Source organism: Ictalurus punctatus, chromosome 19 (assembly GCF_001660625.3).
Source record: "Ictalurus punctatus breed USDA103 chromosome 19, Coco_2.0, whole genome shotgun sequence".
In the NCBI taxonomy this organism is placed as follows: Eukaryota; Metazoa; Chordata; class Actinopteri; order Siluriformes; family Ictaluridae; genus Ictalurus; species Ictalurus punctatus.
In genome coordinates this window covers 27,365,128-27,378,800 of record NC_030434.2, presented here as the reverse complement: position 1 = coordinate 27,378,800, position 13,673 = coordinate 27,365,128, and the positions used below count along the sequence as shown (strand labels likewise).

Here is a 13,673-nt window from a genome sequence, read left to right as displayed (position 1 = left end):
ACACACTTTAAAGTCTGGAGGCGGAGCTCTGTTCATCAGCGCTGACGTTATTTTGATATATATGGAGAAAGTGAGAGATGCCTCGTCTGATTTGTTATTTAGGCTGTGTGATGATTTCCTCTCGTCTTTCTAATAAGGTAACAGTGTGTGTGATTGGTGGCTGTCTCTCTCTCTGTCTGTCTCTCTGTCTCTCTCTCTGTAGGGGGCTGAGTGAGGGGACACACTTCTCTCAGTCTCTCTGGGCGAGTGGAGGTGAACACATCGTGTACAGCGAGGAGGGAGATGGAAATCTGTCTGACATTTATTCTTCTCTCATCCACACTCACACTCACAGCAGCTGGTAAGTACACACTGATTATTCACACTAAAACATCACACACTTCTCACTTTAACAGTAGCCACCATTTTTAATCCTGAAATGGGAGAAATTTTAATGGACTGATCGTAACTTTATAAACAGTGAAAGTCTTTCATTTTTATAGAATTTAAAAAGCTGTACATGAGCGTACACACATCATCCTCAGGGGTTTTTCTGAGACCTCAGTTATAAAATCAGGTCCCGATTAATGATTACGGTTTACAAAGGATTTATAGTGTGTATATGTGTGTGTGTGTGTGAGAGAGAGATTGTGTGTGTTCCCGTTTATGTTTGTGTGTGTGAGAGAGCATGTGTTTGAGTCCTCATAAATATATCTCTTTCTCTCTCACTCTCAGACAGTGTGAGGTTGGTGAATGGTGGAAGTCGCTGTGCTGGGAGAGTGGAGGTTCTTCATGATAGACAGTGGGGAACAGTGTGTGGTCATTGGTGGGATGAGGGTGATGCTGCAGTGGTGTGTAGAGAACTGCACTGTGGGCAGCCTGTAAATGCACCACAATACGGTCACTTTGGAGAAGGATCAGGATGAATCTGGATGGTTGGTGTGGACTGTAGAGGATCAGAGTCGACACTGAAGAACTGTAGATCAGATGGGAAGGGGGATTATTGTGGTCACAGTCGTGATGCTGGAGTCACTTGCTCAGGTAAACTGCTGGATTTAGAAAATATATTACAATGAATTAAATAATTACGATTGAATTGACTCATTTCAAGTATATAAATAAAAATTTAGACTTTATTTAAATTTAAATCATTTTGTAACTACTTTATAATGATGTTTTGATACTCTGTCTTGTTGAAAATGTGCCGAATATTTACACAATTAAATAAACACAGGTCACAGAGAGCCAATTCTCACTGCTGGCCCTCACCGGTGCTCTGGGAGAGTGGAGGTGCTTCATGGAGGTTCCTGGGTCACACCATGTGATGCTGATTTTGACCAGCAGGATGCAGAGGTTGTGTGTCGAGAGCTGAGCTGTGGGATTCCTGTGGAGGTTCTGGGATCAGCTGCTTTTGGCCGAGGGGAGGGTCAGGTGTGGACAGAGGAGCTTCAGTGTAGAGGAACAGAACCTGAGATTACCTTCTGTCCAACATCATCTTCACTCAAACACTCAAACTGCTCCCATTACAACGATGTGGGATTAATATGTTCTGGTGAAGTATCATGATTTAACTTCTGTTTAAATAGAGAACACATACCTGTCAATCAAACTTTAATGTTTCTTTGATAATTTTCCTCTTTCACTGAGCTCTCGGCTGTTTGTTCAGGTCACACAGGGGCGCGGCTGGTGAATGGACCGGACTCCTGTTCTGGTCGAGTGGAGCTCCAGTACCTCAGTGACTGGGGCACAGTTTGTGCTGTAGGCTGGGATATGAGAGCTGCAGATGTTCTCTGTGCACAGCTGGATTGTGGCAGTGCTGTGGCTGTGGTGGAGGTGGACTGGTTTGGGGAGGGGAGTGGCCACATCTGGGCTGATGTGTTTGATTGTCAGGGGAAGGAGACACACCTATCACAATGTGGCATCTCATCATGGAGTGGAGCTGCATGCTCTCATAAACACGATGCTGGAGTCATCTGTAATGGTGAGATATTAACGTCACCTACACCACGTTAGTGAATAAAGTCAGTGTTCATTAGAATATTTAAATGATGTTCTTCTGCTTCAGGATCATCCGTGGCGTTTCATGAGGGGCGAGTGCGGTTGTCTGGAGGGAGCGAGTGTCAGGGGGAGGTGGAGATTTATTTCAGGCAGGACTGGAGGAGAGTTCTCCTGGACTTGTGGAGTCTGTCTGAGGCGTCTGTGCTCTGCAGACAGCTGGGCTGTGGCTCCGTGCTGAACTACCGCTCCTCTCCATCCACCACTGAACACAAACACATGTGTGTAACGGGTTTCAGCTGCTCTGGGAGTGAAGCTCATCTGGGGAACTGCAGCACTGCACAACCTGTCAACTGCAGCTCCGGGGAACAGCTGTACATCACCTGCTCAGGTAAGCAACACAACATCTACCAGGTGAACAGGCATGTACAAAATCAACACTTTTAAATGTAGTATAGGAAATGTTCAGTTTGATCAGTAGGATAAGTTATTTGGCAGGTTAATTAGCTGCTGTTGAGTAAGGTTGCCTTTTGACACATCAACCTTTCGTGTAAATTAAGTAATTTGACAGTTTAAGCTCCATGTGAATTAGTTTAGTAATGAGTCAGTGTACATGCTTACTGAGTATACTATACTAAATACAGTAAATTAGCATGTTTTAAGCACTAATTTAAATAAGTAAGTAATTGCAAAATTAAATGGGTAAATAAATATGAAATAGATTAGCAAATGGTGTCATTTAAGAAGTGGATTCAGGTTGAGATTGCAATTGATCTTTAGTTTATCACATGCCACAGCCCAGGGAAAATATAGACAAGTGGAACCTTGGCTGCTTTCTTGCAGCTGATCCTGTCTCATTTGTGTACACTTGACATACACATAAACACACAGGCTTAACTCACTAAGAGAGGGAAAAAGAGTCAAACACTCCCCCTGCAGACTCCTGTTAAACACCCCCACCTCCCACACAAGTAAATATAGTTTGCAATTATTTAATATATTATAATGGTATGATGCAGAGTGTAATTAGTTGAAAACTTAGATCAGGACCCAACAGTTAGAGTTGTGCTTCCTGTGTTATGCATTACACAAAATGTGTGTGTGACCCAGACCTCAGGTCCATCAGGCTGGTTGGTTCTGGGGGAGACTGTGCAGGAAGGCTGGAGGTTTTCCACAGCGGCTCGTGGGGGACAGTGTGTGATGACTCGTGGGATATTGAGGATGTGCAGGTGGTGTGCAGACAGCTGCAGTGTGGAGTGGCCCTCAGTACCCACATACCAGCCTGGTTTGGTCCTGGAACTGGGTCCATATGGCTGAATGAGGTGGAGTGTGAGGGGAACGAGACGTCCCTGTGGAACTGCAGATTTCAGCTGTGTGAAGATTGTGAATGTGGACACCAGGAGGACGTAGGAGTCGTGTGCTCAGGTACAGTGTAATGACTGAGATTAAACCTGTAAATATGTAAAACATTCCTGTGTTTGTGTTCTCAATACTGAGATCCCAACATACTAACGCACCAGAAATAAATCTTATTAAGGTCCTATTTATAAAAAGTAATCTGTTTTGGGGCTCCCGAGTGGTGCAACAGAAATGCGTTTGCCCTGTCTGGTGATCACGAGTTCGAATCCCAACGATGGCCTGGAGTCCAAGAGTGCAAAATTGGCCTTGCTCTCAGGGTGGGAGGGGTAACATACTCTATCTCCTCCATCACACTAGCCAAGCATGGGCAGCTATGAGCTCATGTATGCAGAAGTAAGTAGATAGCACTTAGCATGTTCCTCTGGTGTGTTACTCCAAAACCTGATGTTGCATACGCAGCAGTTCAAATAGATGCAGTTGTGAAAGCCTGCACCCTCCCTGGTTGGTAGTTGTCATTTGATATGGGAGACCTAACTGTAGGGTTGGAACTGGCTATTAGCAAATTAAGGAGAAAATCTGGGGAGAAAATAAATCTAATCCAAAAAAATTTAATCCAAATTTTAAAAATCCATGTTAAAAATCTTTTTACATAAAGATAACATTACACATATTTAACTGAGTCAATAAAACAGGATTTTTACAGATTAAGTGTAAGTCATCCTTCTCTCACCAGAGTTTAAAGAGATCCGACTCACGGAGGGCTGTGAGGGGAATCTGGAAGTGTTCTACAATGGAACCAGGGGTAATGTGTGTCACAATCAGATGGAGTTAGAAACAGCAGATATGGTGTGTCGAGAGCTGAACTGTGGAAGACGCGAGCGTTTGGTCTCGGCCAGAGCGAGAGTCGAATCTGCTCCTAATTGGCTGGATCATGTGAAATGTAGGAAACACGACTCTAATCTGTTGACTTGTCCATCTTCACCCTGGGGACAGAACAGATGTGATAATCGTGATGAGGTGGTTCATATTACCTGCACAGGTAGGAGGATTCTCTCTCTGGGCTTTACTAGTTTATACATTGCTGTAAAATGTGCATAAATAATAAATCTGAAGTCTGAATGCTCTGAGAGACACAGCGTTGACATTTTTCATTATTTCATTTTATTACTGCAGGAGATGGAGCGTTTCTACATACTCATGGAACATGCTCTTCATTTCCTTTTCAGAAATATTGTTCAAGTAAGGACATTTCTTTTCTTCGTCTGCTTCTGCTTTCTGCCTTGTGCAGACCAAACATTAAGTTGTAGAGATATGAAATTTTATCAACAGGAAGCACTCCCTGCAGCTACTCAGGCAAGTGAGATGAGCCCAATCGGTGTGATTGTGGTCATATCTCATAAACCATGAGTCTTACAAACAAAATTCTTCTTGCCATTTTTTTTGGGTTCTCCTAACCAAAAACACTTCAAGAACTATTTAGCTCCACAGTCTTATATATATATTTTTTGCTAATTTGCATTATATGCCAAACCTACTTTTTGGAAATTGTCCTAGTACTAGTCCTTGTCATATCTTTACAATTTTGATGTTAAATTACTCAGTAATCCTCAGTAATGATCAAAAACGTGTTGACATTCGCAAACGATATGGCCGACACATTTCAATCAATACAAACAAGGCACAGACTTAACAGTGGGGTGGAGCTATGGTAAAATAACTTCTCAGGAAAATAGTTTCTCAAGAACCATACGTTTGATTGTGAAATTTCATATGTGCTAATCTGTAAATTAATTTTTGATGATGACTTTAATTAATAAAAAAAATAAAAATAAACATGGCTGCCATCAGCTAATCAGATTTCATCAGGCATTTGACAGGGCTATCATAACGAATCTTGAATGGTAGGTTTGGGTATGGACCCACTACAGTCTGATGCAATCAGAATCAATTTGGCCACTGTGAGGTGCTATTCATGTTTCTGCACACGAAACCCAGCATATCTCTTGGAATATCAAATGTACATTAAAATGTCTTCTTTGTCTTGGTTGTCCTCCTCAATCCAAACAAAACTGATTTTTTAAACATTTATATCTGCCAACTAAAATTTTTGACAATTTGCATAAAATAATATACTTTTGCAATCTAGTGCTAGGATATTTGGCTAATCTTCAAAAAATATGATGTCAAACTATTCAGAAGAATGTGAAACTCAAGAATGATCAAAAACATGCTGATAACCTGAAACCATTCTGAAGTCATATTCAAAGTCAAGGCCATGGCCATACATCGGGAGCAGGGCTTAGCTGAGTTCAAATAACTTTCTCAGTAAGCTCTACTGAGCTGAAATTTAGTAGAATGCATATGTAGGCTAATCTGTGTGGATCTTTAATGATGACATGATACTTACAGATCAGATTTCATCAGTATTTTAACAGGGTTAACACTGACCCATTGTCATGAAACTTACATAGTAGGTTTGAGTAGGGAACCACTACAATCTGATGCAATCTTATGTAAATTATTTTTTAAAAAACTTTAGCTCCTGATTTTCTCACAAATTTAGTCTTCACAAATTCCCACCCTCTAGTTAGGCCTCCCTATCACATACTTCCTCCGAGACACATGAAGTCAGCCGAGTGCATCTTGTCTAACCAAAGATGCCTTTCATGCAACGTGGCGTAACACACTCTGAGGAACGTGCTATTCGTCCACCTTCACATGCATAAGTATGCGCTAGTCATTATTTTTAGGGTTACGGTTAGGGTTACCCTAGTTTAGGTGAAACTTAAACCAACAGAGATAAAATCAGTAAACAGAACTCAAAGCAGATCTTACTGCTTCAAATTATTTTATTCTGCAGAAAATGTATTTATTTATAACATTTAAGTAAACAGCTGAAATTCAGTATGTTTGTAATTAGTTTAAGATTCTTTTTCAGAACACCACAAAAATAATTTTGGGTAAACTAGAGCATGTTGAGTATAATATAAGGTTATATTATCATTGTGTTGTAGTGAGCTGTGTGACTGGAGCTGTTATTCAGCGTTGGTGTGTTTCCTCATGTGTGATGTGTGTGATGTAGAGCACTGGTCTCTCAGGCTGAGTGGAGGAAAGAGAAGCTGCTCTGGGAGGTTGGAGGTGTATCATAACGCTACGTGGGGCTCCATTTGTGATGATCAGTGGAACATCAGTAACGCTCAGGTGGTGTGCAGACAGCTGGGCTGTGGGTCGGCGCTGAGTGCTGATAGGAATGTTAGTTCTGGTCCTGGTGAAGGGACTATCTGGCCAAACAGAGTGAAGTGTCGAGGGGATGAGATTCACCTGTGGGACTGTCATCATTTCCTGAAGAAACACACTGACTGCTCTCATGCTGGAGTCACCTGTGCAGGTCAGAGGGGTGTGCTAACTTTCCAGCTTCCTGTCTCCACTCATTACACTTTTCTCCCAGTGTTAAGACCTGATAACTTTTATTTATAATCTTAGATATTAGTTTGAAAGCTCAGACCCTAAACTGTAATACGCTGATCAGCAGGTCATAACCCTTATTTAGTGAGAGTATATTTTATTATATGATAGAAAGTGTTTTTATATTCTGTAAATACAGACGTGTCCACTACTACACCCATCACCATCACCACCACCACCACCATCACCACCACCACCAAATCAGGTATGTGTATTGTTACAATACAATATTTGTTACTGCTCATCAATTTTGTAAATATTTATGATTACAGTATCGTATCAAGATCCTCTTCTGTGTTTTTAACTTCAGTAACAGCTCCTCCAAATCCTCCAGCACCTAAAGCTCCACCCACTCCTCCACTGGTTCTCTTTGTGTTGGGAACGCTGCTCTTCCTGGCCTTAGTGCTTCTGCTGGTCCTTTTTTACCAGAACAGAGTGCTCAGGAGAGGTACGAGACATACTTGTAAATACTAATTACATTTTATTCTGCTGTTAAAATGGTCCTGTGAGAATTTCATTAAAAGTTATTATTATTATTATTATTATTATTATTATTATTATTATTATTATTATTATTATTATCCACTCCCAGTTGTCTCTAAGAGGAGGCGTAAGAATCAGCCTGAGGCAGTCTATGAGGAGATCAACCACAGATACATCACTAGAAGAAGGACGAGCTCCACTCAAAGAGGTGAGTGATATGTGGACTGTTCTACATCACACTTATTGTATTCCATTTAAACTTGTAGCTGAAATTCACTGCATGCAAATCATCAAATCACTCGATACAAAATACACACCTCAATGCAAACTCAGTGATTAAAGCAATATTTTCCCCAAAATCCAGTGTGATTTATTTCTTTACAACAAATCAATAAAAATAAACTAAATGTGTGTGAGAGGAAATGTGCAGTTAGAGTACATGTGGTGTAGAGACAGAATTCTGCTGATAAACATCTATTAAAGCTTCTGATTTAGTGCACGTGTGTGTGTGTGTGTGTGTGTGTGTGTGTGTATGTGCATGCGCTTTTCTGCCCCCCTCAAATGCTCTCCCTGTGTGTGTGTGTGTGTGTGTGTGTGTGTGTGTGTTTGTGTGTGTGTGTGTGTGTGAGTGACTGTTTGTATGTATGTGTGTGTGTGTCTTTGTGTGCACGCTTTCCTGCACAGGTGCAACCCCCCTTTCGCTCCCTCTGTATATGTGTGTGTGTGGTTGTGTGTGTGAGTCCCCATAAACCATATGGTAGTTACTGGATGTCCTGATAAACATTTAATATGTGAACTGTGTGTTTACCTCAAGGGGAGTGTGTATGTGTGTGTTCCTGCGTGCACCTGCGTGTGTGTGTTTGTATGCGTTTGTGTGCGTCTGTTTGTGTGTGTGTGCACTCCTGTGTGTGTGTATGCATTTTACTGCACAGGTGCATCCCCCATCTCTCTCCCTCATTCCCTCTGGGTGTGTGTGTGTGTGATTGTGTGTGTGTTTGTGTGCGCGTGTGCGTATTTGTGTGTGAGTGTGTGTATACCTGTGTGTGTGTGTACCTGCGTGTGTGTGTGTGTCTGTGTATGTGTGTGTGTGAGTGTGTGTGTGTGTGTGTGTGTGTGTGTGTGTGTGTGTGTGTGTGTGTTTGTGTGCGTGTGCGCGCGTGCATATTTGTGTGTGAGTGTGTGTGTGAGTGTGTGTATACCTGTGTGTGCGTGTACCTGCGTGTGTGTGTGTGAGAGAATGAATGTGTGTGTGTGTTTGTGTGTGTGTGTGTGTGTGTGTGTGTGTGTGTGTGTGTGTGTGTGTGTGTGTGTGTTGGTGATCTACTTTTCTGAACACGTGTCATGACTGTGCTGCTCTCCTCTAACAGGAAGTCTCCTCTCTGAAGAACAGCATTCTGGGTATGAGCATGTGGATGATGAGCTTCTCTCAGGTAAAAAAGGCCAGAGTGTGAGTTTGTCTAACTCCATTAACTGAAAGATATTAGAATTGCAATTAAAAATCAGAAATGACTAAATGTGTCCTTTCTGAGACGTGATTATGATGTATTGTATAGAAGAATTACAGGAACTCCAGTGTTTTAATGCTGACACGTGACATCTCACAATCAACCTTATCTTACTTTAAGCTTCTGAAATCCCTCCTATCAAATTGATCAAAGCTTCTTTGGAGGAGGATTTTATTGAGTATAAATGTGTTTAAAAACCCAAAACAAACCAATTGTTCTTTTTACAGTAAAGTCTGGGACTGGAGAAAAGGCTGAGTATTATGATGATGTCATCGACACCAGTGACTTCATAAGTGGGTGCAGTTGTTAACTGATGACATAAATTTACTGACTTCACATTAAACCATGAGGTCAGAATGTGATGGAGCTGTTTGTACAGAGCCTCTGCTTTTATTTCATTTAGGTGATACAGGAAGAGTTGACCCACCAGAGGACTACGATGATGCCGTCACTGCTGGACCGATCCCTGATAACGTGGATGGTGTGGTTCTGTTTTGGGATTAGTTTTAGAAAGCAGTATAAATGAAACACACAGACTGCAAATAAGTTTGTTTATTGGTTTGTGTGTAGTGACATTTTTTACATGTATACCATGTCATTTTGCATTGTGTCATCAAATACACAGTGTACAAACTGCCTCTTCAGTAAACTTTAAATATCTTTAAATATCTGTGTTTTGGTGTAGAGGATGAAGCTGAGAATTATGATGACGCCATTACAGCTGATCAGAAGTCAGTTATACTGACAGGTATGATAATAATGTGACAGTATTGCATCCACAAGCATCCAAATGATCATTAATGACATTCGTGTGGATTTAATAGCTTTCATCTCTACATTCTGACAGAGGACGTGTCCGAGAACTACGACGATGCGGTTCCCACTGAAACGAACACAAACATCATCACAGGTCAGTTTCTTTCTGGAGAAAGACAAAAAAAGAAAAGCTGGTGAGGAACCACTGTTTATAGCGGCTATGACATAAGTGAGAAAAGGAACTTGTTTTTCCAAAGCTCTACAACATTATCTGTAACTATAAATGGATAAAAACTACGACATCTAATTCTTTACTAAATGAAAAACTGCAATTGTTGTGAAATTCCCATGGTGTAATAAAACACTTGGGGACATGCTGTTATAGTTAAATGATCAACGTTAGGGTGGTAGCAGTAACTCAGCTTCATCACACCACCCTGTAACTCAGTATTTTACTATAACAGCAACACACACAGTGCTTTATTACTTATTCATTTATTTCTTCACTAGACAGTCCAGAAGATTATGATGATGTCATCACTGAGGAACAGGATGTAGGAGAGACAGAAAGTGAGTGAGATGTTTATTCCGGTAATGTACGTGAGTGCAAAGGCAGCAAAGTTAAAGCGTGACTCTATTATATATGAGATATAATATAAACATCAGCTTTCTGTTCTGTAATCTCCATTCTGTCATTTAACAAGTGCAGCCATATTTATTAAACAGTTTAGATAAGACCTATATTTATGTCTCATTTACTTCCACATCTTATACACATGGCCTGTGTTAATATAAAGAAAGCTGAATTGATAAATGTCCTTTTTTCACTTTTTTATTGCTAGAATATTAAAGACATTCCTACATAGTGCATCATTTACTGTATTTTTAAGGTTTTACACAACAATTAATACAATACAAAGGATATATTAAAGAGGTAAATGTATTTATTTTACAGAATATGATGACATGGAGGAGAAATCTTAGAAAGACAGGGACCATGTGACTGAGACACGCCACCAAAGGCCTTTTCTCAGGAAATTACATTTCAACTTTTATAAACACAAAAAATGATTTTATTATACTTCCAAAAATGCCCTGTTTTCTGAGCTGTGTTCATTTCCCCCTAGTTATTAGCAAATAGAGTAGGAGAGTTACATCACCTTTCATATGACTTAATGCAGTGTCTCCAGCTTTTCTTTTACAACACTTTTAATGCTATAAGTCAGCTTAAATATCACTGACACACCACACCTCATTTATCTCACCTATTCTTTCATCTGAACTGCTATAATATTCATCTGAATGTTTTACATTTATCAACCTGTTATTCAGTGTTTTTAGAAATGTGTTAGTAACTATAAGCCACTTGCCAAAAGAACAAAAAGATTTGTATTCCTTAAATCAATACTTGTTTATTCATTTTAAAACACATTTATCTTTATGTTCAATGCTGTGCTTTTAACTATAAAACATATAATTGAAATGGATTAGAGAATTCCTTTATGAAATATTCATACTATGACATGATAATTAGATAGCTTGCTATACTGCATTTTTTGTTGTGATGTTTATTAGGTAGCTGGCTGTGTTGAAAGCCAGATATAGTATATGTAAGTATCATAAATATATATTTTGATGTTAAATTCTCAGGTTTGTTTCCTTATTCTCAGGATTTTGTTTATAATCTCAGGTTTAATTCAACATTCTCACTTTTTAAATGAATGATGGCCAGTTACATCTTAATAAACAATATACAAGCAACTGTGACTTTTTATCTTTCCACAATGAGAAGAAGTAAATATTTTATATTATACACAGTTTTGTTTGCTCTTTTTCATATTGTGTAACAATCATCTATTTTTATACATTCAATGAAATAAAAGTGCTTTGATTATTTTTAGTATAATGTGGTGATCTGTGTTTGAGTTGAGTGAGTGGCTCTTGTAGTGATGAATCTGTGGTCAATGTCCTTATAGAACATCTCAGGCAGTAAAAACTACATTTACATTTATTTATTTAGCAGATGCTTTTATCCAAATCCACTTACAAATGACTTATACACACTCAGCTAAACACTATTATCACTATAAACACAGTGTTTATTATTATTTGTGATTTTATCCCCTCTATAATTACTCATATTTGTGCCACTGTAATGTTAGCAGTTTTACATCATCATCATCATCATCATCATCATCATCATCATCATCATAATAATAATAATAATAATAATAATAATAATAATAATAATTCTCACAGCGCCCTCAGCAGGTCAGTTAATAGAAAAACACATTTCACTAAACAGAAATCTCAGTGTTGAAGTGCTTTACTGTCATCTTCTGGATGGAAAATGTAAATGGTTTTAATAAAAGTAAATATATATATTTTAATGATTAATGTTTATAATCCTGAAATGGAGACTAAATGTGTTTTTAAAAACAATATCTAATTGGAAGTGAAATAGTAAGCATTTTTAATTCTTTTTTTTTTATTACAGACAATTACTATATTAGCGCACAACAAAGAAACGTGAATATTTTAGAAAATACATTTATTGTTTATTATAAATATAAACATCTGTTTAGGTTATTACTGATTTTACTTTTTTATTTAAAAATTACAGTATTTGCGTGGTTTTTTTACGTACATTTTTAAAAAAATTTTTTTAGCGAAACACAAAATAAACCACGTACTGGACGAGAAGCTGCGTCAGGAAACGTGTTAAATGATGGGGTTAGTGTAATCAATATTCCTCATGGTAAACTGACCCCTATGTACATGTTCTTTTAATATTGCATTCTTACATGGTTTTTAATGTACCCATGACCACTCATCAGCCTTCATTCAAACTGGGTTTTATTTTATTTTATTCTGCAGTAATTTTAGTAAATCAGATCTCTAGTCTTGGAAAGGGAACAAATTCAGACACGTAAAACAATACAATACTTAAATATCGAGTAATAAACGGCCGGTAAAACACATATAATGGGTTATAAACAGAGCTAATGGCTGGTAAAAGATGTTAAAGATCCCTACACGTCCACATGAGGAGACCGGAAGCAGGCTGGGTTTAAACCCACGAAAAGGGCTTTCCTTTTATTTACTTTCACTTTTCTCCTCTTTTCAAGAGTGTAATTTATTCACACACACACACACACACACACACACACACACACTCTCTCTCTCTCTCTCCTTTATTCCTCACCTGCTCTCTGCATGACAGAACATTCATTAATTGAATTCTCCACAGGTGGGCGTTCCTCATCCTCACCTTCTCCGACTCCGCCCTCCATTCACAAACCGGCGCTGGACCACGCCCCCGCCTCCAAGTTGGTAATCACCGGTTAACGCTTGGCTTTACCGCTCCGCTGAGGAAGGCACTCTGCTTTTTTACCTGGCTGAGGACGTCGCTCTGCCTTCCGGCTCTGCTGAGGACGTCACTCCGCTTTCCTCCTCGGCTGAGGACGTCGCTATGCCATCCGGCTTCCATGAGGATGTCGCTCTGCTTATCTGTTCCGCTGAGGATGTTGCATTGCTTTCTTTCTCTGCTGAGGACGACGCTCAGTCTCCTGGTTCGGCTGGGGACATATTGCCCAGTGGGCCAGGACCGGTAGAGGGAGGGAATGCATTTTGGGCGCTCCGGGAGAATTGCCCTTGGGGGGTTCTGTAATATATCAAAGAGTTAACTCTGGACTTGACTTCCCAGCAGCCACTGCACCATACTACATCACTGTCACATGACCATCTGTACCTGTATCATGTTTTTTGTTTAACGAGCACTCATATATATAGCCACTGTTTGCACTGCTTTATCGTCTCCCTAGACCTTTGTCTATGCTGCCGTATTTTGTCTTTGCCACAGTGTTTTGTTTCCTTGTTGTAGAGTGTTTCATATGTTTGTTTGTTATTAAATGTTTAAGAATCTGTGCTTGCTTCCATCTGTACTTTGAATCATGACATGATGGCCTGATATATAATTTGGCGTGAGACATAGCCTGAAAGTGTGTTTCTCATGCCAAATGCCTGAGACTTGGCAACCCTGTGTCCACCCTGATTAGAGCTCTTCTCAGGTCCACATTTCTGTATTATAAATTCTTTATTCTAATAGTTTTCAGATTCTGGATTTTTCCA

At 39.5% G+C, this 13,673-nt stretch overlaps 1 protein-coding gene across 1 annotated transcript; it reads left to right on the top strand.

Moving 5' to 3' along the window:
* The first annotated feature begins 911 nt into the window (after nt 1–911).
* LOC128635389 (scavenger receptor cysteine-rich type 1 protein M130-like) lies at nt 912–12,890 on the top strand. Its single transcript, XM_053688146.1, has 15 exons — nt 912–1,020; nt 1,214–1,531; nt 1,646–1,960; nt 2,045–2,365; nt 3,085–3,399; nt 4,067–4,135; nt 6,416–6,721; nt 6,938–7,003; nt 7,109–7,246; nt 8,649–8,711; nt 9,014–9,079; nt 9,190–9,267; nt 9,472–9,534; nt 9,634–9,696; nt 12,793–12,890. Exons 1-15 carry the CDS (start codon nt 912–914, stop codon nt 12,888–12,890), a joined length of 2,388 nt encoding a protein of 795 aa, XP_053544121.1.
* Nucleotides 12,891–13,673: the final 783 nt, after the last annotated feature.

Coding starts and splice junctions, on each gene's coding strand:
- LOC128635389 (XM_053688146.1), top strand. CDS start 912: ATGGTTGGTGTGGACTGTAGAGGATCAGAGTCGACACTGAAGAACTGT. Junction 3,400..4,066: donor CGTAGGAGTCGTGTGCTCAG/GTACAGTGTAAT, acceptor TTCTCTCACCAG/AGTTTAAAGAGATCCGACTC. Junction 8,712..9,013: donor GGATGATGAGCTTCTCTCAG/GTAAAAAAGGCC, acceptor TTCTTTTTACAG/TAAAGTCTGGGACTGGAGAA.